Source organism: Macaca fascicularis, chromosome 12, assembly GCF_037993035.2.
Source record: "Macaca fascicularis isolate 582-1 chromosome 12, T2T-MFA8v1.1".
NCBI classification, from domain to species: Eukaryota; Metazoa; Chordata; class Mammalia; order Primates; family Cercopithecidae; genus Macaca; species Macaca fascicularis.
The window spans coordinates 60,841,966-60,866,912 of record NC_088386.1 but is presented as its reverse complement, the minus strand read 5'-3'; the positions used below and the strand labels follow the sequence as shown (position 1 = coordinate 60,866,912).

Below are 24,947 nucleotides of genomic sequence, written 5' to 3'. Positions count from 1 at the left end.
ATTCTCTGATCGGAATTTCTTAAACTGCCCTTACCCTCTACCACTAGGAGTTTCTTTACCAGGAGGTTTTAACGGGGATTCATAATCTCCTAGGATTTTTTTTTCAAGTGGGGACAATAGTTTTCATGAGATTTTCCATGGTCTATTACAAAAGTTTTAAGACAAAAATCTGCTTTTGTAAAAAGCAAATATATTGGGTTTTCTTAATTCCATCTCATCATTCAGATGCATGACAAGAAAGATTTTTTCTGATCCATTTAAACTTATTTTTTCACTTGTTTTGTATCTGATTCTCTAATCTCTGACTTTCTAGTCACTTATTTATTTAATGCATATTTTCCCAATATCTACTAGGAACAGAAGCCTGAATTTTTCACGTAATTTAAATATAAATTACTTTTGAATAAGGAACATACAATTATTTTAAAATATAATGAATAGTTTATGCAGAGATTTATTCACTGTACAGATTATAAATGCTTGAAACATAATAATAGATCATAATTTATAATCATGAGACCCAAATATAAATACCAACTTTATTATTCATTTCTAATGCTAACTCAAAGACATCTTTTTATCCACATCCAACTGGGTTTTTTTATTTGGAAAACAGAGAGAGGTAAGAAAACATTATTGCTTAAGGTAATGCCAAGAAACCATGAAATCTTAAAACATGAAACATAAACATCAAATAAAAGATGTTGCTATCCATCTAAACTTGGAAAGAGGAACAACCTAGAGGCTAAAAGGAGACTTTACAGAATGTTATGCTTCTAAAGACAGCATTTGCCATACTGGTAGGCAAGTCTAGGGACATGCTTTACATCCCCTCCACCCAGAAATGACATAAGTACCCTGTACCAGACTTATCCCATTTCCTGAATTCCTTACTTAATTTAATTCCATACCTTATCTAATTCAAATATTTTCTAGGCATGATAAAGGTGGAGAGTGTTTATACTGAAAGCCTTAATACCAGGCCCTGGGCTAACCACATCATGGAATTCCAAGCAACAATTCTTTCTAAAGAAGAAATAACATGCTGTCCTAATCTGAGGCTTTGCTTTATTTCAGTTCCCCTGCCTTACCTCTGGTTCCTGAAGCATATCACTCCCCGTCCCATGACTTCTGTGTTCTTCCTGTAAATGCCCCTGCCCAACACAGCTTCAGTCTTCCAAGCCTTTGCTTCATTGGTATTCCCAAGCCTGGCTGTCAGCAAGACAACTGTTTCTGGCCTAGAATAAAACCTCTCATTTCCAACTACTCTATTTAATTTCAAGGAATCAATCAAATTGCCATCTACCACCAAGCTGTCATCAATCTCATTTTTGGAAAGCAGGTGCATCAATAAGGAGTATAAAAAATAAAATGGGAATGTATATGGATAGATAGATATTAATCCTTTGGAGAGGGATAATTGTAGCAAGACGTGTGACTTGAATAAAACATAGAAACAGGTGATGAAAAGAAAAAGGAAGGAAAATAATAGAAAGTAGAAGATCAATAGGAAGGCTGTTGGGAAACAAATTTGGAAAAATATTTGAAAGGGTGTTATACCTATAGACACAATTATAAACACTTACTAACTCAAAGCTTTTAAATGCTAAAATAGAAGAAAGTCATAAAATTCAGACCAAAAACATATAAAATTGTATTCAGATTATGCATATTTATTTTCCAAATGTAAAGGCAGTAAAGAAAATTAGCTTATGGAGTTTACTCCCTTACCTAACATTGTAAATTGAAGACTTACAGGAGGAGAGCCTGGTAATATGGTCAAAATTAATGAGAAAGGATTGGATATGGCAAGCAATTCATAAGGGAGAAGAAAAAAGAAGAAAGAAGTAATAGTGAGTTGGGTAGAGAAGAAACACTTAGAAGATGGGGAAAAGTAATTCACTTACCTGTGATCTCACTTTGCAACATGCTAACTGTTGAGTAAAAGGAAAGAAAAAGAAATAACACATAACATTGCCAACCACAGATATTTTGGAAAACGTGTAGCTCAATAACTTGGTCAAAGAAGAAAATCATATTCAGTGACGATTTGAAAAAGGATATGAATGTACCAAAATCTTAATAGCTAATTTTCTAATAGGGTTGAAGGGAGTTAAAATGTAAAGGGCGGGGGTGGCACTGAATCGAGAGATTGCTTTCCCTTTATTCAATACTATAAACGTCTGAAAAAGAAAACACAACACATAAAACAAAATTTAGAATATATATGAAGAATATTTTAAGAGAAAAGTAAAACCATTATTTATAAATATTGCCCTGTAAAATAGTGTATAACATAATAATTACCAGCATATGATATGAAGATAGATGCTTTCTTTTTCTGAGCACTATAAACTTTCCTAAATTTGATAAATGACATGAGGTTTACAAAGAAAATCTGTGGTCAATGCCATAGGAATTCTTAGCATCTTTATCAAGTTTTAACGTTAGTATTTTAAAACCGCATTTATAATTCACCTAAAGCACAAAACTGAGGCTTTGATTACTTTTTTGGTTAGATAATTTTCTCATGAGAACTTCAAGGTTTTCCAGGTGTGTTCTTTGCTCACAATCTTATTTGGCACCTACAAGTCACCTGCTATTATTTCTTCTTCTGTGGAGAGCAATAGAAAGGAGAAAGTATGGTATAAAGGAATAATTAAACCCACTGAAGATCAAAGTGACGTATGGAGAGCTAGAGACTGTAAAGAGGAATTTAGATACTACTCCTGCAAATATAAAAAATAAAATTTAAATATACTTCTAGTTTACAGTTTTTGCTTCTCAACATTATTAGGGAATCAGGGTCAATTTACACTTGGTTTAAGAATATAATTTGTATTCAAGAAGGTGAATAGGCTTTTGTCCTTCCTTAATTCCCGCGCTGGAGGATACCTCACCAGTTCTCTGCCTGTCTCACAAATGCAGGTTCAAATGAGTGCTTCCAAAAGACTTCTAGGATCATTGGTCCATTACACAGTCAGGCCCATCCAGCATCTTAGTGATACTTTAGACAGGGGGAAGGAGGCAAGCCTTCTTCACCATCATCCCTGGGACTAGCCCAGAACCAATTAGCAAATAGGCAGTGAAGGCAACTTGACTAAGAACTCACTTTCTTATTGATATAGTAGGGGTCCAGATCCTCCAGGGGCACTGACACCATCTCTGGAGGAATGTCTCCATAAATAAATGGAAGAGATTTTCCTGCTTCCAAGTCACTGTTTGGCTTTGGGCCATTTTCATCATCCTCATCCTTGCGTTCCTGTTTGGGTCTCTTAGCTTTCTCTTCTGCAATGCGTTGTTCAATAGCAGCAAGGGATTCCCTGGTAAAGAAGCGGAAGCTGTCAGGTCCTGGCGGTACCAGCACTGACTGTGCCATCTTTTCATCCTGCTCCTTTAATCACTGTTTAGCTCCTTGCATAAGAAAGTGCTACAGAAACAGGGAGGGAAAAAAAGCAACGGCTATTAGAATAAAAGGTGATTGTGTCAGTTACATGACACTGAGCACTGAGATACAGCATAGAAACCCAGATAGCTATAATATTTTTAAAGAAAGTTGTATTTGATATTCAGGGAATCTCATATATGCATCCATTTGCTCGCATGGAGATCTATCTTTCACATTCAGTAGGTGTCTATGAGGTAATCTAATCTCCCACTCCCAAAATGTTTTAAGTGATTGTGCTACTTGTGGGAAAATATGCAATTCAGAGCTCAGAAATGGAGGATACTGGTTTGTGCCTGCTGTTTCACTTGTGTGAATATTTTGGCAGCCATCTTTTTCAGCATTCTTTCTGAAAAAATAGCAGAGATTCAAAACAAGAGATGAAACATCACACTAAATTGTAGAACCTGAGCTGAGGATCTTGCACGTATCTCTCCATGTCTTTCCACGTGCCCTTTGGCTCACTTTATAACATTTAAGAGTTTATTCCAAGTCAATTCACTGGGTAAAAAGCTCTGGAAATCGTAAAATGCCAGGCTATGGAAACATAGGTAGATCCTGCTTGAAAGAAAGGGAGTGGGAAGGAGCAGAAGATGCCTGGTTGTGTTTGGAACTGCTCGGAAGCTGCACAGGAAGAGACCCAGCTCCTGCCAAACCGGGCAGGAAGTCATCCACATCAGAGGTCTGTAGCTCGGACCCCCTGGCTTAGCAACCTGCTGCTAGCTAGTGTAATTGCTTCTTAAATTAACACATTTGCAGTACCTTAGGAAATACTGTAGAGATAGCCTATTTCCTCAAATAATGCCCATTTCACAAAAATGTAGCATCACAGTCTTAGTGTCCACATCAGAATTTGAATTTGAGAAAAAATAGTAAGTTTATGATAGTTTATCTTTTCATGCAAACTCTTATTATATGCATCTTTGCAATAACATAAATAGGTTTTACTGGTATTCAAATCATGTTTCACTAAACTAAAGTAGATAACTCAAAAGAGCACATCAGTCATTCCAAATGTTACCTCTGAACCAGTGGCAGGAGTTTCTACGCTATTTGAAACAATACAATCAACATCTTGACTCCTGAATGCCACTTAATCTATTTTTCCCATCTTTTCAAAAAATCAATCTATTTCACCCCCATACTATAGGAGTCAGAGTTGTCATTTAAATATATGAGATGCATTTTCTAAGAGTTAAATGTGTTATGCAGTTCACTTCTGCAGCATACACCAGATAAAACAGAGGGAAACCCAAAATAACAAAAACTACTGCACAGTTTTATTTTAAAAAATGTTGAAGTAAACCAGGACCTTTCAGCTACCAGCTAGCAGACTGCCCTCCCCAGTATTATAGTGCCTCCAAAACATACCTCATTTTTCTCACCCATCCCTACAGACCCTCATGCCTAGCGACAGACATAGGCATGAAGATGGTCCTTGCACACTGGGGGAGGAAACTGCCATGCCTGGATTCTCTAATAGAAGAGACATGCTAAAACATGCAGCCAGCAGCTTCAAAATGAAAGTGGTCCCTCTGCAGATTTCCCCAAGGATTCTACTACTGTAAAGGTAGAGAAGCATCACAGAGAATAAGCATAATAAGAATATTAAAACATTACCCCTGTAGAATCTTTTACACCCAGAGTTTGAGATTGATAAGCTGGTACCAAGAAGACTGCAGCTAAAATTCCATCATGCTTTAAAAAAAAAAAAAAAAAAATTCTTTTTTTTTTTTTTTTTTAATTCTCCTTCAAAGACCACACCTAACTTCCTGTAAAAGGATTCTGGTAACTGAAGTAAGAAGAGGCATTTCCTGTACAGGGACTACAAAATGGCATTATTGTAACTACCACTAGAGGGCGGGGAACTGTGAAGAGAAACACCTTCGCAGCGTACACACAGACATATGTCTGAAACAGCCCAAAGCTTTCAGTTGTGGAACTGATCTTCCACAGGCTTTTCTTGGAACGAAACATTAAAACTTTGCTGATTTTAAGTTAATTTTGTTAACCAATAATGCTTCTCCTCATGCTTTTTATTTGCTATGTCAAAAAGTCATTCAATCAATATAAAGAATTCAACTTAAAAGTAAAGAGAAAGTACAGTAGTGAACTGCTTAATGGCATTTTTGGTCAATGACAGATCACATATACGACATGGTCGCAAAAAATTAGAATACCATATTTTTTACTGTACCTTGTCTATATTTAGATGTGTTTAGATACACAAATACCATTGTGTTACAATTGCCTGCAGTATTCAGTACTGTAACATCCAGTATAGTTTTGTAGCCTAGGAACAATAAGCTATACCACCTAGCCTAGTTGTGTAATAGGCTCTACCATCTAGGTTTTATGTACACTCTATGAGGTACACAAAATGACAAAAATCACCTAACAACACATTTCTCAGAATATATCTTGGTCCTTAAGCAAAGCATGACTGTAAATAGGGAAGGGTTAAAAATAAAAACTCATATTAAACAGCAATTAACCCTTACTATATGTAAGTTAAAAATAAAAATTCATATTAAACAGTAATTACTGTATGTAGGCTTGTAGCCTAGGAACTACAAACATACAGTAGGATTTGATATTAGCCTCAGCCCCAAATAATCTGAAATCCAATATAGTCGTTGCTAATTCAATAAAGACATGGCTTGTGCCACACAAGTTAACTCTCTCTAGAAAAAATATTAACCCAATGAGACACCAATCTTATTTATCTCGAATTTAAGTCACTAAAAAGCAACCAGAAAAAAAGAATTGATAAACCAGTGAGATTCTAAATGCTAGGCTTTCAATTAATATCATAGTGAAAATTTGAGGACTTACTGAGTGCCAGTCACTTGGCTAAGATGTTTACTGTATTATTTCATCCTCCACACAACCCTATTGGGTAAATGCTTTCATTATCCTTATTTGCAAACTGAAGTAACGACATACACTGAAATTAGGAAAAGTCTCCTAAGATCATACAGGCAAGATTCAAACTCAAAATCTGATAGCAAAAATCTGTGATCATTACTCAATCATAAAAAGAAAACAGGCACTGACACCAATTATAATTAGAACAGTTCTAATTGTTAAATCAATATATTTCATACTTTCTGGCTTCATCATTTTCACTGGAAAATGTATTTGTTGGGCAGAAACAGAAAACAAAACAACACACCTTCTCACTTATAAGTGGGAGCTAAACACTGGGTACACATAGACATAAACATGGGAACAAGAGACACTGTGGACTATAAGAGGGTATAGGGTGGGGGAGGCAAGTGTTGAAAAACTACCTATTGCTTGTTACCTGGGTGGCAGGTTCAATCGTGCCCTCAAACTTCGGCATCATGCAATATACCATCATAAACCTGCACAGGTACTCCCTTAATCTAAAATAAAAGATTTGGAGAAAAAAAAGAAAATGTGTTTGTTGGAAATGAGCAAGGGGAAGATGTAGCCAAAAATAATATTTTAGTCACTTTAGGAGGTAACTTTTGATGGTAAGAGAAAAAGATGTCTCAAACTAGTTGAAGTAAAAAAGAAATAAAGACAGGAGTTTATTGGTTCATGGTTTGTCCAGGGCTAGTCTTAGGCATATGATGATTCAGGAGCTCAGTTGGTGTTACCAGCTCATAGTTATGCTGTATCCTTTTGTTCTGACTTTCATAGTGATAGGTTTCCTAAAGATTCTTCCCTTATTTTAGTAAGATTCTGTAGCAGCTCTAGTCTCCCAACCTTCCAGACCTCAATTCAGTGGGAAGAAAGACTCAGAAAAGCTCTCATTGCATCTCACTGGCACCTGGTTCATCACATGCCTATCCTGAAGTAATTACTGTGTCCAGGGTAATGCCATCTTTGGTTGGCCTCTCCTAAGCCACATGCTCTACCCTTGAAACACGGAAGAGTCCTCACTTGAAACCTATAAGTAGTCAGGGTTATTGTTGTGGTACAGAAGCATTTCTCAAAAGTGGAGTTGGAGCTGGGAAGGTCGCTTTTGCTTATAATCCCAGCATTTTGGGAGATCAGGGCAGGAGGATCCCTTGAGACTAGGCGTTTGAGGCTGAAGTGAGCTATCATCACACCACTAAACTCCAGCCTGGGAGACAGAACTAGAGAAAGAAAAAGAAGGAAGGAAGAAAGGAAGGGAGGGAGGGAGGGAGGGAGGGAGGGAGGGAGGGAGGGAGGGAAGGAAGGAAGGAAGGAAGGAAGGAAGGAAGGAAGGAAGGAAGGAAGGAAGGAAGGAAGGAAGGAAGGAAGGAAGGAAGGAAGGAGGGAAGGAAGGGCGAGCAGAGAGGGAGGGAGGGAAAAAAGAAGGATGGAAGGAAGGAATGACAGACAAGTCCCGGCGCGGTGGCTCATGCCTGTACTCCCAGCACTTTGGAAGGCTGAAGCAGGCAGATTGCTTGAGGCCAGGAGATCAAGACCAGCCCAGTCAACACGACGAAACCCCATCTCTACTAAAAATACAAAAAATTAGCCAGGCATGGTGATGAGCACCTGTAATCCTAGCTACTGGGGAGGCTGAAGCAGGAGAATTGCTTGAACCCAGGAGGTGGAGTTTGCAGTGAGCCGAGATCATGCCACTGCACTCCAGCCTGGGCGACAGAGTGAGACTCAGTCTCAAAAAAAAAAAAAAAAAAAACAAAAAACAAAAAGCACACACACACACACACAAACAAACCAAAAAACCCAGGAAATTACAAAAGAGCAGAGTTGAGTTACTATTACTGGAATAAGGGGAAAATTAATGCTGGACAGAAAGAACAAACAAGTGCATGCTCTGGTCACATACTCATCGTATTTGCTGTGCCTCCACATTTGGAAAGTAACATTATCAATATTGGGATATACACATATGATATATATTCCATGTGTACCAACTTCCATGTATACTGGTCAGGCAAGATACTTAGAAGATTCCTTCCCTGATTCCCTATTTAATAAATGGTGCTGGGAAAACTGGCTAGCCATAAGTAGAAAGCTGAAACTGGATCCCTTCCTTACACCTTATACAAAAATTAATTCAAGATGGATTAGAGACTTACATGTTAGACCTAAAACCATAAAAACCCTAGAAGAAAACCTAGGCAATACCATTCAGGACATAGGCATGGGCAAGGACATCATGTCTAAAACCCCAAAAGTAATGGCAACAAAAGCCAAAATTGACAAAGGGGATCTAATTAAACTAAAGAGCTTCTGCACAGCAAAAGAAGCTACCATCAGAGTGAACAGGCAACCTACAGAATGGGAGAAAAGTTTTGCAATCTACTCATCTGACAAAGGGCTAATATCCAGAACCTACAAATAACTCAAACAAATTTACAAGAAAAAAACAAACAACCCCATCAAAAAGTGGGCAAAGGATATGAACAGACACTTCTCAAAAGAAGACATTTATGCAGCCAACAGACACATAAAAAAATGCTCATCATCACTCACCATCAGAGAAGTGCAAATCAAAACCACAATGAGATACCATCTCACACCAGTTAGAATGGCAATCATTAAAAAGTCAGGAAACAACGGGTACTGGAGAGGATGTGGAGAAATAGGAACACTTTTACACTGTTGGTGGGACTGTAAACTAGTTCAACCATTGTGGAAAACAGTGTGGCAATTCCTCAAGGATCTTGAACTAGAAATACCATTTGACCCAGCCATCCCATTACTGGGTATATACCCAAAGGATTATAAATCATGCTGCTATAAAGACACATGCACATGTATGTTTATTGCGGCACTATTCACAATAGCAAAGACTTGGAATCAACCCAAATGTCTATCAGTGACAGACTGGATTAAGAAAATGTGGAATACTTACACCATGGAATACCATGCAGCCATAAAAAAGGATGAGTTCATGTCCTTTGTAGGGACATGGATGCAGCTGGAAACCATCATTCTCAGCAAACTATCACAAGAACAGAAAACCAAACACCGCATGTTCTCATTCATAGGTGGGAATTGAACAATGAGATCACTTGGACACAGGAAAGGGAACATCACACACTGGGGCCTATTGTGGGGTGGGGGGAGTGGGGAGGGATAGCATTTAGGAGATATACCTAATGTAAATGATGAGTTAATGGGTGCAGCACACCAACATGGCACATGTATACATATGTAACAAACCTGCATGTTGTGCACATGTACCCTACAACATAAAGTATAATAAAAATAATAATAATAATAAAAGATTTTAAAGTTAGATTAAAAACAAGCAAAAAAAGAGAAGATTCCTTCCCCGTAGTAAGTTGCCCTACTGCAATCAAGCACACAATATTTCATAGATTTCTATGGTGAGCATCAGCTTCAATTATCAAATCTATATTCAGGTTTCACTTTACAGATGTGCTCAGCAATATACCAACTTATTATACAAATGATTCTAATTCAAAATAAATTAAGAATAAAAAATTTATAAGATGATTTACCAAACATATTTTTGGGAGGAGATTAGTCATAATAATAACACATAGTATTTACCTTTTAAATAAAAATATACACATAGTACCTACTTTTGTCAAGCACTATTTTAAGAGGTATGAAACCGTTTATTCCTTATAACAACTTAATGAAATAGATACTGTAATCATCTCCCTTTAAAACATGAGGAAGGAGTAAAAAATGGAACAGAGGATACTAGAGGCTGGGGAGGATAGGGAGAGATTTGTTAAAGGATACAAAATTGCAGCTAGACATGAGAAATAAGTTATAGCTTCTATACCACTGTAGGATGACTATACTTAACAATATTATAGAATTTCAAATAGGTAGGAGGAGGATATTGAATGTTCCCAATACAAAGAAATGCTAAATGTTTGAGATGATGGATATGCTAATAACCCTGATCTGATCAGTATATGTTATATGTATTGAAATATCACTATGTACCCCATGAATATGTACAACTATGGTCAATTTAAAAAATAAAGAAACATGAAGAAACAGAGGCATCAAGAAATTCAAGTTCTCACAACTAGAAAGAGTAGGGTCAGATGTGGAACTCATCCTTGCAGGCCACGGATTCCATGTTTCTGACAATTATTCAATGCTTAAGACATTTTCAGGAATTATGCACTATCAGAAACATACCAAGATATGTGCAGTTTCCTTAACATTATATTAGTTACAGGGTCACCTGTTTCTCTCCCATTGATTCTAGCCAGTGAGTGTATCTTGGAATATTTAAAAGGGTGAACACAAAATGTTTTACCAAAACATGTAAGACATCAAAAGAACAGCAACTGAATATTTTTTCACATCAAAGATACTTTTGTGTAATGTAGATTTAAGAATTATAGTCTATTTCTCATTTCCCAAGATAAGGTTTTCAAAAATCATACATTAGTTTTTCTTCCATTTGTTCTGACCTTTGTTATCACATCAAACTGGTATTTTATGAGAGTTCTATATGGCATATATTACGTGAAGGTTTTAAATTTCATTCCGTTGCCCTATATTTCAGACAGAAGATTTTGTATTACAACTTTTAAGGCCAGACACTATATTTGGAAGATCCATGAATAATGAGAAAGGCAAACAATATTATTTGAAGTAGTCAGAAAATAAAAAATGTTAAGAATTGGGATTCTAAATTCTGATATTCCTATAATGTTTTCCTTTCAATACTCTTCTTCTTTAGTTTTCTCATTTATACAAGAGGAATATATTTTTTCTAAATTAAAATTTCTTAAAATCATGTTATTATACATGATGACATCAGCAAAAAAAATGAAAGATAAGACAATTTAAAAAATAAGGGTAATAGCAAATATCCACATTCATAATAAATGCTCTAGAAATAAATTTATACTAAGAAAATGGCTTATTACATTTCATAGATAAGGACATAATTTTATATTAGTTTATATTATAATTAATGGTTGTGGATAAGTACTCAAAAACTTAGAAAATTTTGTGCTCAAGAATTAAGAAAGCTGAGAAACACTAAGGAATGTCTCTTTTTCTGGAAGTGGTCTTTTAAGTTCTGTTCTACAATTATAGTTTTTTGGGTTCTTTGGTACATTACAGTAATGTAAACATGAACTAAGAAAAGATCTGCTAAAAATTATTTGAAGATACATTTTTCAGATTTTCTAGCTTATTTCATAGGTTCAGGTCTATTTTCTTATCAGTTTTTCGAATGTTACTTGCTGTGATATATATATATGTATGTATGCACACACACACACATATATACACACACATATGTACACACACACACACACACGTATATGTATCCTTCTCTTTTTAACCTGAATCCACTAGCGCATTGCTGTAATAACAATTTCCATAATAGGGAGAAAGTTCTGAACAACCAGACTTACATGTTTTTCTGCTGCAGAGAAGAAACAGAGAACAGAATATGAAAAACTCAAGTTCAGTGTTTACTGATCAGAAAAGCTGTTTTTGTTTTTGTTTTAAATGCTAGGTTTAGTTCCAATATGAAACTAACTTATTTTTTATACTTTTATATTAGGTGCATTGAGCAATATTCTTTTTTCTCTTTCTTGAAATAAAAAAAAAATTATTTAGAAACTACTTAAAATAGGAAAAAAAAAAGGCCTGTCAAGAACCACCAGGTGGAAAATGAGTTGCTAATAAAACAGAATTTTAGGTAACAAAAGTCTAAAAACCACAAAAAAAGAAATAGCACCACTGTCATTGGAACAACGGCTATTTACTTGCATTTTTTGGCACTGTCAATCACTGAATCTGGATTTTTCTCTCAATTCCACACAGAGCATCCATTAAACAATTTTGTTATCAACTGTTTACTTTTTACACACATTTTAGGACAAGCTATCGCCAGACACAAAGGGGCTGAACAATCTCAGTGAGTGACACGTATTTTGCAAACTTTTGCCAAACAAAAGGACGGAATAGGTTGTGCACAAATCTAATGAGGGAGAGTTAAGGAATAACACAGTTTAAATATTAATAATTCAGACATGGTACTGTATTTTCTGTAAAAGAAAATGAACATTTAGTAACACACTAATACATTTTGTCTCTTAAGAGATTAGGGTACTGATAAAGTATTCAGAGAACTGGAGAGCTGTGGACAGCAGATACCAAAAACACCCCAGCTTTGCAGAACCCAAGGTAACCATAGCCTTCCCTGCTTACTCCCTTTGCCAGAGGTCCACGAAGAACTTGCAGTGTGCGCACCTGCCTGCTGCACTTCCCACTCCAAGCTGCAAACTTTAAGAACCCAAAGAGGTGTCCCTAGTGGGCAAGGGGAGCAGAGAAGAGAAGCAATGTTACAGTAGATAGTTAGGCAGACATGAGCAAGGCGGGAGAGAGCCCCTCCCTCAGGAATGTCAGGCAACCATCAGGTGATGGTCAGGTGGTTATTAAACTGTCTAAAATAATAATTGGTCTTAGTCAGCACCAGATAAAGACAGTCCCCCAATGGATTAAAAAAACACCTGAAGCTGGTGATCAGAGGCTTCCTGATAATATCTCAGGAATTGGGTGAGTGGGCTCAAGCATGCACATTAAGAGGCAAAATGGCAGAATTTAACTGGTATATGACCTTCTCAGGAACAATCTACTGGTAAAGGAAAAATGCCTCAAGTGAGCATGCACACTTCAGTAAACACACTGCACATATCGCCCCTCCCAAGTGCTGGCAGGTCACACTGCACATGTGTACAGTCTGCTCCAACAGAAAATTAAGGGAAGAGAAATGCAAATGCCTTAACCAGGCCAATGTATAAAACCTCAAGTCAAGGGCCAAACAGGGCACTTGGATTTCTTAAGTTGCCTGCTTGGCCTTTTCCAAAGTATACTTTACTTCCTTTTGTTCCTGCTCTAAAACTTTTTAATGAACTCTTACTCCTGCTCTAAAACTTGCCTCGGTCTCCCCCTCTGCCTTAAACCTACTTCTTCCCCTCAGCCAAATTCTTTCCTCCAGTGAGGCAAGGATCAAGTTTGCTGCAGACCTCTATGGATTCACCACTGGTGACATGTTAAATGTGAAACTAAAGGATGGTAAAATGGGAAACAACCTCCATTCAATCTCAGAGATGTGAGGAAATCCCCAAAAGGGCTGTTAGATGAAAGAATTGGACACACCTCATTTCCCAAAAAAGCGTAATACATAGAAATTTCAGAGATAATTGGAAAAATTCCCAGAGAAATCCTCAATGACAATAGAGCTCTTCAACCCAGAAATCTCAGGGCTGAAACACACCTTGTGTTCATCCAGGCAACAATGCCTCTTGCTTTTTAGCAAGGATGCAGTTTGTCAACGACCCCAAATGGCTGTACAGAGCAAGCTTTAGAACTTTCCTTTTGGGCCAAAGTCTAGGCCTGTGAGGTTGCAAGTAGCCCTGTAAGGCCTGTGATGACACCAGGTTGCAAAGGTTCTGAGGTCTGGCCCTTCCTTCCAACATACAATGTCAAACACATAAGATGTCCTGATGTGTTACATTTGATATTTTGAATATGGAAGCATATTTTAATACTCTTAAGGCATTAACTTATTACAAAATTCTCTACCAAGGTTTCACATTAGGTTAAAATTCAACTCAGTCTTTACATTTCTGTACCGAGGTCTCCACCTCAGCATATTACCTAACACCTTCTCCAGCAATCAGTGTTACCTCCATGCACATGGTGAGCCCCATGGTCAGCCTCTTTGTTTCCCAGGTGAACTAACTAGATGTTATCATTGCTCTGCCACACAGTAAAAGCTCGTAACTCAAACTCACCAGAAAAGGAGTGAAACTCTGCAAAGTGCACTCTAAAAAGAGGTACTTTATGCTTATAAAAAGAAACTAGTGAGTTTTCTAAGAATAATAAAAGAGAGTGTTTAACAGTTAAGTACAAGATTTGGAGTGCAAAATTCGGATAAGGCTCTGCTGGTTCAGGTTGTTAAAACTCTTCTTGTTCCTCCTGTGGGCCCCCTTAATCGGATATCACGAAGTCTTCATCTGTGGCATAGAGAATGTCTACAGTCCACTGCAATACGGGGTCATTGTTCCCCTTGTTCTGCTGGCAAATCATTTCATTGTTCCTTAGCTTTCTGAAGTACAAATCTCTTTCTCCAAGCCTTCAATGGCAAGTTTCAGTACACTGACCTGCTAGCATCGGTTTGACCGTGCAGCACTCCTACTGCCTGCATCAGGATTCTTTTATACCACCCTGGGGCCAGCCTTAGAAGCTGCAGTTATTTGTGGAAATGGTCCTCCGTGGAGCTGGATTGCCAGAGCTGAGAAGTGACTTCGGTTTATCCAGAACTGGAGCAACAAAATGGAGGGAGCCACGTCAGTTTCTTGACCTTGTCCGGCAGCCACAGGGTTATAGTCTTTTTCATTATAGTTTGCGTGAAAAAACTTCTTAAACTACTGAATGAATTCAAAGTTGTTCTGAAACTTTCCTTTTACTAATTGTCCACAGAAATCACTTTGTCAGCACCCACCCTCTTGAAAATACTGCTTGTAGTATTTCGAAGTTCTGGATGTATTCATAGAATTTCACCTTCTTTAAGGCAATGGAGCCAGGGAGCAGAATGACCAAAAAGTGAAAATAAGCAGCCCCTGAGCACAATTGTTCTATCTTTGTCAAATTCAACTTCAGGAGACTCATTGATCCAGGCCAGTATGTCATGTAGCACTAGGTCGTCATTGGTGACTGATGTCAAGTATATATTCACTGCCATCTTTGGCTCCTGGTGGAACAGTCTACTGCCCACACCCAGCCCTGGTTCCATCTTCATCTTGTTCAAATTGCTTGACCAACATTCCTTTTTAAAGTATAGATATTCCATTAAATGACTGTTATGTTCTAAGACACATTTTGCTTTTCTTTAACAGAAATGCATACAAATCTTCCTGTGATGATCTCCGGGAAATATAATTCAGTGTATAGATAATCACTTTACGTCTAACTTTCCTAGGAAAAATAAGTTAACTATATAAAAGAAATATACATATATTTTAACGGAAGCATTTTTATTTTACTGTAGGTAGACTAGCAATACATTACTACAACCTTTTAAAATCTTCAGATGTATTAAGTGCATGTTAGTAGACTTCCATGAACTCATTCAAACCTCTCTAAATGGCTCGTCAGCAGGAAGGCCATCTCTAATCTGATTACGTAGTAGTTTATTTTTCATGGACGGATTATGCTGGAATCACAGAATTCTAATTCTGGATTTTAATAATCAGTAAGAAAGAACATTTCTAGGATATGGTTCTCTTTATGAGGGTGAGGTATTTCTACTTGTTTGATATACCTGAATATTTCTAGCACAGTTTTCCTCATTTCTTCTTTTCATCAAAGACTTCTACCTAAAATTTATCCCTCAGTCCCTGTTCTCTTTTATGGGGGAGAAAAAAGCAGCCTCTAAACTCCTCAGTGGAACGGTAGATCTGAGTGTCTGGGCATCTTCCCCATGTCAGAATGAGCAGGTAGAGCCAGGATCAGAAAGTCTTTGAAATAATAATAATAATAATAATAATAAAACAATGCTCAAAAAATAGCTACATTCCAAAGCGTATGTATGCATGCCCATGTGTGTGTGTGTGCCTGTGTGTGTGTGTGTGAGAGAGAGAGAGAGAGAGAGACAGAGAGAGAGAGAGAAACAGAGAGAGAGAGAACTAGAGAGGAGGCAAGGAGAGCATAGGAGACCGTGGGCTCATCTCTTCGTGTAATGTCAACACTAACTAAATTGTGGCACACTACTAGCTTCTTGATTTGTTATCTCATTGATCCTTGCATTATTTGTGAAGGAAGTAGTGTTGTTGTCACTTTTCAAATGTAGGAGTGATCAGGGTATATGGATGTTGAATAACTTGCCATTGCCACACTGAGCTGGAGTTTAAATTCATATGTGTCTGATTTCAAATACTAAATATAGTCCCTGTTCCATTTTTCCCCCAGGATGAGAAGTGCACCATTGAGCTGCAAGTTGAGAAGGGAAATATGATATAAGTCTGATTTCCTAAAAGTCACTGGATCCCTTTCTATACCTAAGATGTTTGTAGAATCCCACAGGTTCACTGCTATTAGACAAATTTGTGACCCAGTACAAATAACATAGTTTCCCCTTACAATCTTGCTATTGCTACTATGGGGCTAGCTTAACCTCTGCTGGAAAACAGAAGTTGTTTTCTCAATACCTTCACATGCCCCATAATGAATGTACTCTTATCCCAGTCATGGAAGAGGAGCTTACACATTTACCAGGAACTCTCTTCTGCAATACTGTATACATCTCTCCTCATATTCATTTTTTGATGAGTTAACCATTCTTATGACTCCATCTTACACTTACATGATGCCCTCAACACAGATCCCTAGTCCTGAGTGCTAGGATCAGGATTCAGGATTCCATCACATATTCCCAACAACCCATAGCTAAGGTCTCCTGGGCTGTGGGTTCTTGGAGCCTCAAGTGACATTTCCAAAATTGAACTTATTTTCCTTAGAAATTGGTACCATTTCTTAAATATTTCCATTTCCTTCATTTTTCTTATTTTTTCCTGAATTAGAAGTATTTTTTTCTGACTTAGTTGTTTCACTCCCCTTCCTTTAATTTATGATCTCTGTCACCAAGTCTTAATATTTCTACCTCTAGGAAATACCTCTGTGATTTGCTTCTGCCGCTGCATCTTCATTACCATCAATGTGTTTCAGGAACAGATACATAACAGGACACATCATTTATGTATTTAACAAATAATGTCAAGTTCCTCAGGTAAAAAACCTTACAGCCATCCTTGATTCCTTTCTCTCTCTCTCATATACTACATCATAACCTCTAGTGACCTTTCTGTTCTATATTCAAATTATATCCTGAATCCAATCATTTCTCACCTCCTCTACCATTAGCACACTTGTTCAAGTTGACACCATCATTCACTTAGATTACTGCAATTGTTAGGGCCAGTAATTTATGAAGTACAGTGCAAAACTGATAACATTGAGGCCCCAGTTGCAAGTGGTGCCTTGCACCTATAATCCTAGCTACTCCAAAGGCTGAAGCTGGAAGATTCCTTAAGGCTACGAGTTGGAGATCGGCCTGGGCAACATAGCAAGACCCATCTCTAAAAAAAAGAGGGAGACACTTGTTTAAGTAGCAGGAAAAAGGGGCCATTAAAAGATTATACAACATAGCTTTTTTCTTATTTATGCAAACTGTCTACTGATGGTTTTTATTTCCTATTTAATGTTGTACTCATTGGAGCAGGGAGACACTTGTAGGGCAAACATAGAGCCATATGAGTGTCCCTGATTCAGAGCAGAAGATAATGTCTGCCCCCATCCGGCACTGCCAAATTCCCCTTCCCACCAGTTGCCGGACTGAAGCAACCTGCCCTCAACTGAGGTCAGAGAAGTCAATCTACCCTTCCCATGAGCCTGCCACCCAAACTGGTGGAAGGGCAACCCCCCAAAGCATTGCAACTCTGCACCTGACACACCTGAATTAGAGGTGGATGAGAAGCTCTCTCCCACTGAGTCTCTCACTTGCCTTAGCACTTCCAGCCTCAGGTGCATTCCTAACTGCAACTTGACCTGAGCTTGTGACCAAATCCCCAACAGGCTTAAGGGCAGCAGAACACAGACATCTTCCCACCAGCAACCCAGTATTCTCCCTGTTGGAGGGTGGCAATAGCTGCAGGGAAAAGGTGAAGAAGAGGACACTGAGTGGCCTGGGCAGGGAGCAGGGGTGCAGGTGGTGTTAAACCTATCCACAGCAGAAAGTACCAGACACTGAGCAGCCAGAACATGCTCCATAGTCCCATGGCTTTCACTTACAAAACCTAACTTCAAACACAAATTTTTTTTTGTTTTGTTTTTTTTGTTTTGTTTTGTTTTTTGAGACGGAGTCTCACTCTGTCGCCCCGGCTGGAGTGCAGTGGCCGGATCTCAGCTCACTGCAAGCTCCGCCACCCGGGGTTACGCCATTCTCCTGCCTCAGCCTCGCCCGGCTAGTTTTTTGTATTTTTTAGTAGAGACGGGGTTTCACCGTGTTAGCCAGGATGGTCTCGATCTCCTGACCTTGTGATCCGCCCGTCTCGGCCTCCCAAAGTGCTGGGATTACAGGCTTGAGCCACCGCGCCCGGCCAAACACAAATTATTAAAATTATCAAGATGGTGACTGCAGAGCATTAGGCCCCGTGTGTGGGGCCCTTCTTAACACGGAGCCTTGTGTGACTGCCCATGAAGCCAGCCCTGGTAATAATTTCTAAATTGGTCTCCATGCTTAATTTTTGGCCTCCTTCAGTTTATTCTCAATGTAGTAGCCGGATTCCTTTGAAATGCTAAAACAGTCGCGTCACTGTTCTGCTCAGAACTCTACAGTGACTCTCCATTTACTCAGAGGAAAAGTCAAAGTGTGAACCATGGCTTCTGTTGGCCAGGAAGGTCTGCCCACCCACCTCACTTCCTTCTCTCATGTCGTCTCCTGCCCTGTACTTTCTCACATGGCTGCTTCTTGCCAAGCACTCCAGACACACTCCCAGCTCATGGCTTTGCACTTGCTTTCATCTCTGCTTGAAATACTTTCCTCCCAGAAATTTGCATGGCTCCTTCTCTTAGCACTTACTAGTCTTCACTCAAATAGGACCTTCCCAGTGATGCTTTCCCTCACCATGCTATATAAAATTGAACACCATCCCCTACAACTAAACACACACACACACACACTTTCACACACTCTAACCACATCTCCTTCCTTATTTTCCTCTATAACTTTAACTTCCCCTAATATAAAATCTACTTTTTTAGAGATAGGATCTTGCTCTGTTGCCCAGGCTAGAGTGTAGTGGCAAAGGTCACTGCGGCCTCGACCTCCTGGGCTCCAGTGATCCTCCCACCTCAGCATCCCAAGTAGCCTGAGCTACATACAGGCACATGCCACCATGCCTGGCTAATTTATTTTATTTGTAGTGATGAGGGTCTTGCTATGTTGGCCAGGCTGGTCTTGAACTCCTGGCTCTAAGCAATTATTCTGCCTTCACCTCCCAACTGACTGGGATTAAAGGCATAAGGCAACATGACTGGCCTAGTATGAAACTTATTAATAATTATTTATACTGTTTATTATTTGTCTTTGTACATCACATTGCAATATAAACTACATGTCTTAGGTCAGGCTCCCAGAGACAGGCACTGAGATGTGGCTTAATGGGAAAGTGATTAGTTAAGGAAGTACTCCTAAGATCAATCAGGAAAGGAGTGGGTAAAGCTGCAGGTCTGGATGGGGAAGGAGCCAAGCTAAGGTGTAATCCCAGCAAAGCCCTACAGAAGGTGGCTTTATTATGATCCCACAGGACAACTTTGGAGTACAAATTATGTATTTGAGTTTGTCGCTATATGAAGCAAGGGATCTGTACTTTCATAAGACTGCAATAGTCAGTCTTTGGCTAAGGATATGGGTGGGGGCACGTAAACTCCCCGGCACTTCAGACTTTGTACTGAAGTGGAAAAAATGTCTAAAATAATCTGAAGACAGTTCTCTAAAGCAAGACACAGGTACAGATTTTTAAAAGCAGAAACATTCACCTGCCAGAAGAGGAACACAGAGATAACAATAAAAGGGACGGAGGTGATCTGGTTTGGGTGAAGCAACATGAGGTTTATTGTACCATTGAGAACAAGACTTTTTTCTTTTCTTTTTACGCTATTGCTAGTGCTTAAGACAATCCCTGGCACAGAGTAGGGATTGAGTACATAGATAAAAATTGTATTGCATACCTTCTATGGTCCAGGCTCTACAATAGTCTGAGTACATAGTACAGATAAACATAGACTTTCCAAGACAAATTACCATTTCTTTTAAAGGTTCTATCTCCGGCATTCAAATTTACAGAATGTGTTAGTCTGTTTTCACGCTGCCGATAAAGACATACGTAAGACTGGGCAATTTACAAAAGAAAGAGGTTTAATGGAATTACAGTTCCACCTGTTGGTTGGGGAGGCCTCACAATCATGGCAAAAGGCAAGAAGGAGCAAGTCACATCTTTCTTGAATGGTGGCAGACAAAGAAAAGGAGCTTGTGCAGGGAAACTCCCCTTTATAAAACCATCAGATCTTATGAGACTTATTCACTATCACAAGAACAGCATGGGAAACACCTGCCCACATGATTCAATTACTTCCCACTGGGTCCCTCTCACAACACATGGGAATTCAAGATGAGATTTGGGTGGGACATGGCCAAACCATATCACAGAATTAATGTCCTCTATCTCCCTCCTCCTTACACTAATCTCTGTCAAGTTCTGTGAATTGTGCTTCTGAAATTACGTATCTATCTCTTCCCTTCTCATTCCATTGCCAACATCCAGCTTCAAGATTTTATTACTATAATTAACTGGACTACCGTAAACAGATGATCTCTATTCTTCAGTTTGTTTCTCATCCATCTATTTTATATATAATTACTAATATAATTTTTTTAAAACTTGGCTGTAGTTATATAATAATCTATCTAAAAACTTTAAGTCCAATTAAAACTTCAAATACATTATCCTTCTGTGCTGTGATCTTAGATTTCCTTTCCATCCTTTATACCTTTTTGACGGTGTTCAACCAAAGATTATTTTCTGTTCCCAATCTCTCTACCTTCTCCCCTTTGTATCTTTGCTCAGTTTCTTCCATTTGAAATGAATTGTCTTCCTTATCTCAACCAATGAATTCAATATTAACTCGTCAAAATTAACTCAAATACCATTTGCTCTAAGAAGACTCTTTTCATCTCCTAAGCTGGAAGCTATCTCCCCCTTCAGAACTCTTGGGACACCTCCTAGGTAATGTGGTGTATGGGAAAGAGTATGGGTTTTGAATCAAATTATTGGGATTGAAATCCAGTTCTGCCATTTAGTAACTCAGTGACCTTGAGTGAGGCTCAACTCTCAGAGCCTCAGTTTTCTCGTCACTATGATTCCTCTTCCGGGCATTTAAAGAATGCTTCAGCCTGCCTGCCTGCCTGCCTGCCTGCCTTCCTTCCTTCGTTCCTTCCTTCCTTCTTTCCTTCCTTCTTGCCTGCCTTTCTTTCTTTCTTTCTTTCTTTCTTTCTTTCTTTCTTTCTTTCTTTCTTTCTTTCTTTCTTTCTTTCTTTCTTTCTTTCTTTTTCTTTTTCTCTTTCTCTCTTTTTCACAAGATTCTGCTCAGTTGCCTATGCTGGAGTGCAATGTTGTGATTAGGACTCACTGCAACCTTGACCTCCCAGGCTCAAGAGATCCTCCCATCTCAGCCTCCTAAGTAGCTGGGACTATAGTGCACACCACCATACTTGCCTAATTTTCTAACATTTTGTAGAGATGGGGTCTTGCTGTGTTGCCAGGGCTGGTCTCTTGGCTCAAGTGATCCCCCTGCCTTGGCCCCACAAAGCGCTGGGATTATGGCCATGAGCCACCTTACCTAGTGCAGTTTTTCTTTCTAGTCTTCCCTCTTACCAACCCCTATGATAGGGTTAGGTTTTATGTCCCCACCCAAATCTCATTTTAAATCGTAATCTCCGTAATCTCCACGTGCCAAGGGAGAGACCAGGTGGAGGTAATTGAACCATGGGGGTTGTTTCCCCCATGCTGTTCTTGTGATAATGAGTGAGTTCTTACCAAATCTTATGGTTTTATAAGGGGCTCTCCCGTCTTTGCTCAGCACTTCTTCCTGCCGCCTTGAGAAAAAGGTGCTTTGCCTCCTCTTTGCCTTTTACCATGATTGTAAGTTTCCTGAGGTCTCCCCATGCCAAACTTTGAATCAATTAAACCTCTTTCCTTTATAAATTACTCAGTCTTAGGCAGTTCTTTATAGCAGCATGAAAATGAACTAATTTAGCCTACCAGTGTCTTATGGTACAGACAAAATATAATGTGCTCATGATCTTCTAAATTTTCACACTGATCTCTGTGTTTCCACTTCAGTGGCATTGTTTAAGCTATTTTCACCACCTGAAGTCCATGACACCATTTCAACCCAGGAGAAAATAGCAGTTTAAATATCAAATACGTTTTCCATGCACACTCTCACATCCTTTCAGCTGGATACACTCTTTCACTTTTTCAAGCTTAAGAACATTTGTTTTTCACACACCTTTTTTTCCATTTAAGTAATTGCCTTCAACTAAGATTATAATTTGTAACTCTTGCAGTACATAAAGCAATGCCTTACAGAAAGTAGACACTCAGTAAAAGAGCTGAATAACAGAAGATTTCAAATAGAAGCAGCATTGAACAAACTCTCATATTGAAGACAGCCTCAGGGTGAAATAGCCTCTGTCGATTCTAGAGGGCAGATCTAAGGTTACTATGAATGTTATAGATAGCAAAATGTTGATAAAATATGTTGAAATAAATTAAAACAGACCAGACTTGAAGAGTTTCTGAGCAGACAAATCCAAGTGGCCCTCAGAAGTGACCTAAACTTTGCTTGATTTGCAAATATACACAAAGCTCAACTTGAACTATTTCTTAAATGCCTAAAGAAAAATGAAACTTAAGGCTAACCAATCAGAAGTTGCCAACTCATGTAGTAATATAAGTAGGAACTTTTCAGCAAGATAGATCAAATAAGGCAACTATGTAATTGTAACCAATTAAATATTTCCTTTGCTTTATTTCCACATTCTCCCTATAAAAGCTTTCTCTTTGAGTTCTCTCAAGAGGCCTCAGAACCACTTTTGGTTTGGAGCTGATTCAAGAATTACCATTTGCTCAAATAAGCTCTTTAACATTTTATTGTTTCTCAATTTACTTTTTAACAATTATAAGTAACAATGTTCAAATTTTGAGATTTGCATAAAAATGAGTATTTTTTTAATGTGAAATAATCCTCAGTTACTAGCAGATACTGCAGTAAGGATGCCTATCTGAGTAATTAGAATGTGTAATTCCCCAAATATTTTCAACCTCTAGAGTCTATGATTGCCTTAATAAAACACTGGACATTAAATTGTCTTTTACTAAGTAAGAAAAGATGAAGACAGAATTGAACTATATATATATATATATATATATATTTTTTTTTTTTTTTTGAGACAGAGTCTTGCTCTGTCACCCAGGCTGGAGTGTAGTGGTGCCATCTGGGATCACTGCAAGCTCCACCCCCTGGGTTCACACCATTCTCCTTCCTCAGTCTCCTGAGTAACTAGGACTACAGGCGCCCGCCATCACGCCCGGCTAATTTTTTGTATTTTTTTATTTTTATTTTTAGTAGACGGGGTTTCACTGTGTTAGCCAGGATGTTCTTGATCTCCTGACCTCGTGATCTGCCCGCCTCGGCCTCCCAAAGTGCTGGGATTACAGGCGTGAGCCACCAAGCCTGGCCAGAATGGAACTAATTTTTAAGATCATTGACATAAACTGGATTAGAGATAACTCCGCATCCAGAAGATGGTCACAGAACATGTTACTTTCCTGATGAGTGACTGAGACTGATCCCTTTTGACTGTGGGCTTACTGGACTTGATGAAAACCTTCCAGTCTCTAGCGCTGATTGCGTCATGTGGGGTCGTCCTAAGTATGTGGTAGTAATGGAGCCTAGCCTGCATTTGTACAACCAAATCAAAAGGTGTCAAAGGAGAAGACGAAGTAAGGAAAGATCTTACCAGTGAAATCTGGCTTACTTTTAGAATGCAATTAATCAGAGTTTCTTAAACTACAATGAAGAAAGCATTCAAGAGCTATGGCGTAGTTTTCTTGTCTCTTTTTAGCACCAGGGATGAATGTATTTGTATTTGTTGGGCTCATATTATAAATATATTTTCAGCAAAACGTGTCAAAATATGTGTCCAGACTTTTTTTTTTTTTTTAATTAAAATTAGTTACCTTGGAGGGCCAGGCACTTAACACAAGATTACTATGGCCCAATAACTTCGGAATTCCTTCTTTTGGAGTTGTTGCTTTTGTTTTTTTAGGGAGCTAATTCAGAAATCTTTTTTTTTTTTTTTTTTTGCTAAGTATTTTTGGCAACCTGTTTCTAGCTACACCTTTTTATGAAACATCATTCATTTTGAAGAACTCTTGCTACTATTTGGCAAGACCAATTCTTCTGAGCAAAACAACCACCAAAAAAAGGCAATAATTTTAGAGCCAGACAAAACTGGTTTACATCTTACTCTCCTACTTTCTAGCTGTGGTTCTTTGGTCAAAATACCTAGATTGTTGTGAGGATTAAAGAGTATAAGTTGGCTGGGCATGGTGGCTCACCCCTGCAATCCCAGCACTTTGGTAGGCCGAGGCAGGCAGATCAGCCTGGCCAACATGGTGAAAACCCATCTCCACTAAAAATATAAAAATTAGCCAGGCATGGTGGCAGGTGCCTGTAATCCCAGCTACTTGGAAGGCTAAGGCAGGAGAATTCCTTCAACCCAGGAGTCGGAGGTTGCAGTGAGCTGAGATCGCGCCACTGCACTCCAGCCTGGGCGACAGAGCAAGACACTGTCTTGGGAAAAAGAAAAAGGGTATACCTTAAGTAAAATATCCAGTATACATAACAGATGCTACTTATGCTCCTTTCTCCTATCTTTCAAGCTCTT

At 38.6% G+C, this 24,947-nt stretch overlaps 1 protein-coding gene and 1 pseudogene across 4 annotated transcripts in view; both read right to left on the bottom strand.

The window, feature by feature from the left end:
- SCN2A (sodium voltage-gated channel alpha subunit 2) overlaps window positions 1-24,947 on the bottom strand; it is a 163,902-nt gene that overhangs the window by 102,407 nt on the left and 36,548 nt on the right. For 2 of the 4 annotated variants that reach the window (XM_065525595.2, XM_065525593.2), the window contains exons 2-3: window positions 3,113-3,430; window positions 2,066-2,183 (exon numbers count right to left, since the gene is read on the bottom strand). In XM_065525595.2, coding sequence (XP_065381667.1) covers window positions 2,066-2,183; window positions 3,113-3,379 — 385 coding nt within the window. In that variant the 5' untranslated portion in view covers window positions 3,380-3,430. Of the gene's footprint in view, window positions 1-2,065; window positions 2,184-3,112; window positions 3,431-5,065; window positions 5,148-24,947 lie in introns of those variants that run through there. The other 2 variants (XM_065525594.2, XM_065525596.2) reach the window with 2 other exon arrangements.
- On the bottom strand, window positions 14,206-15,119 carry LOC135966431 (microtubule-associated protein RP/EB family member 1 pseudogene; annotated as a pseudogene).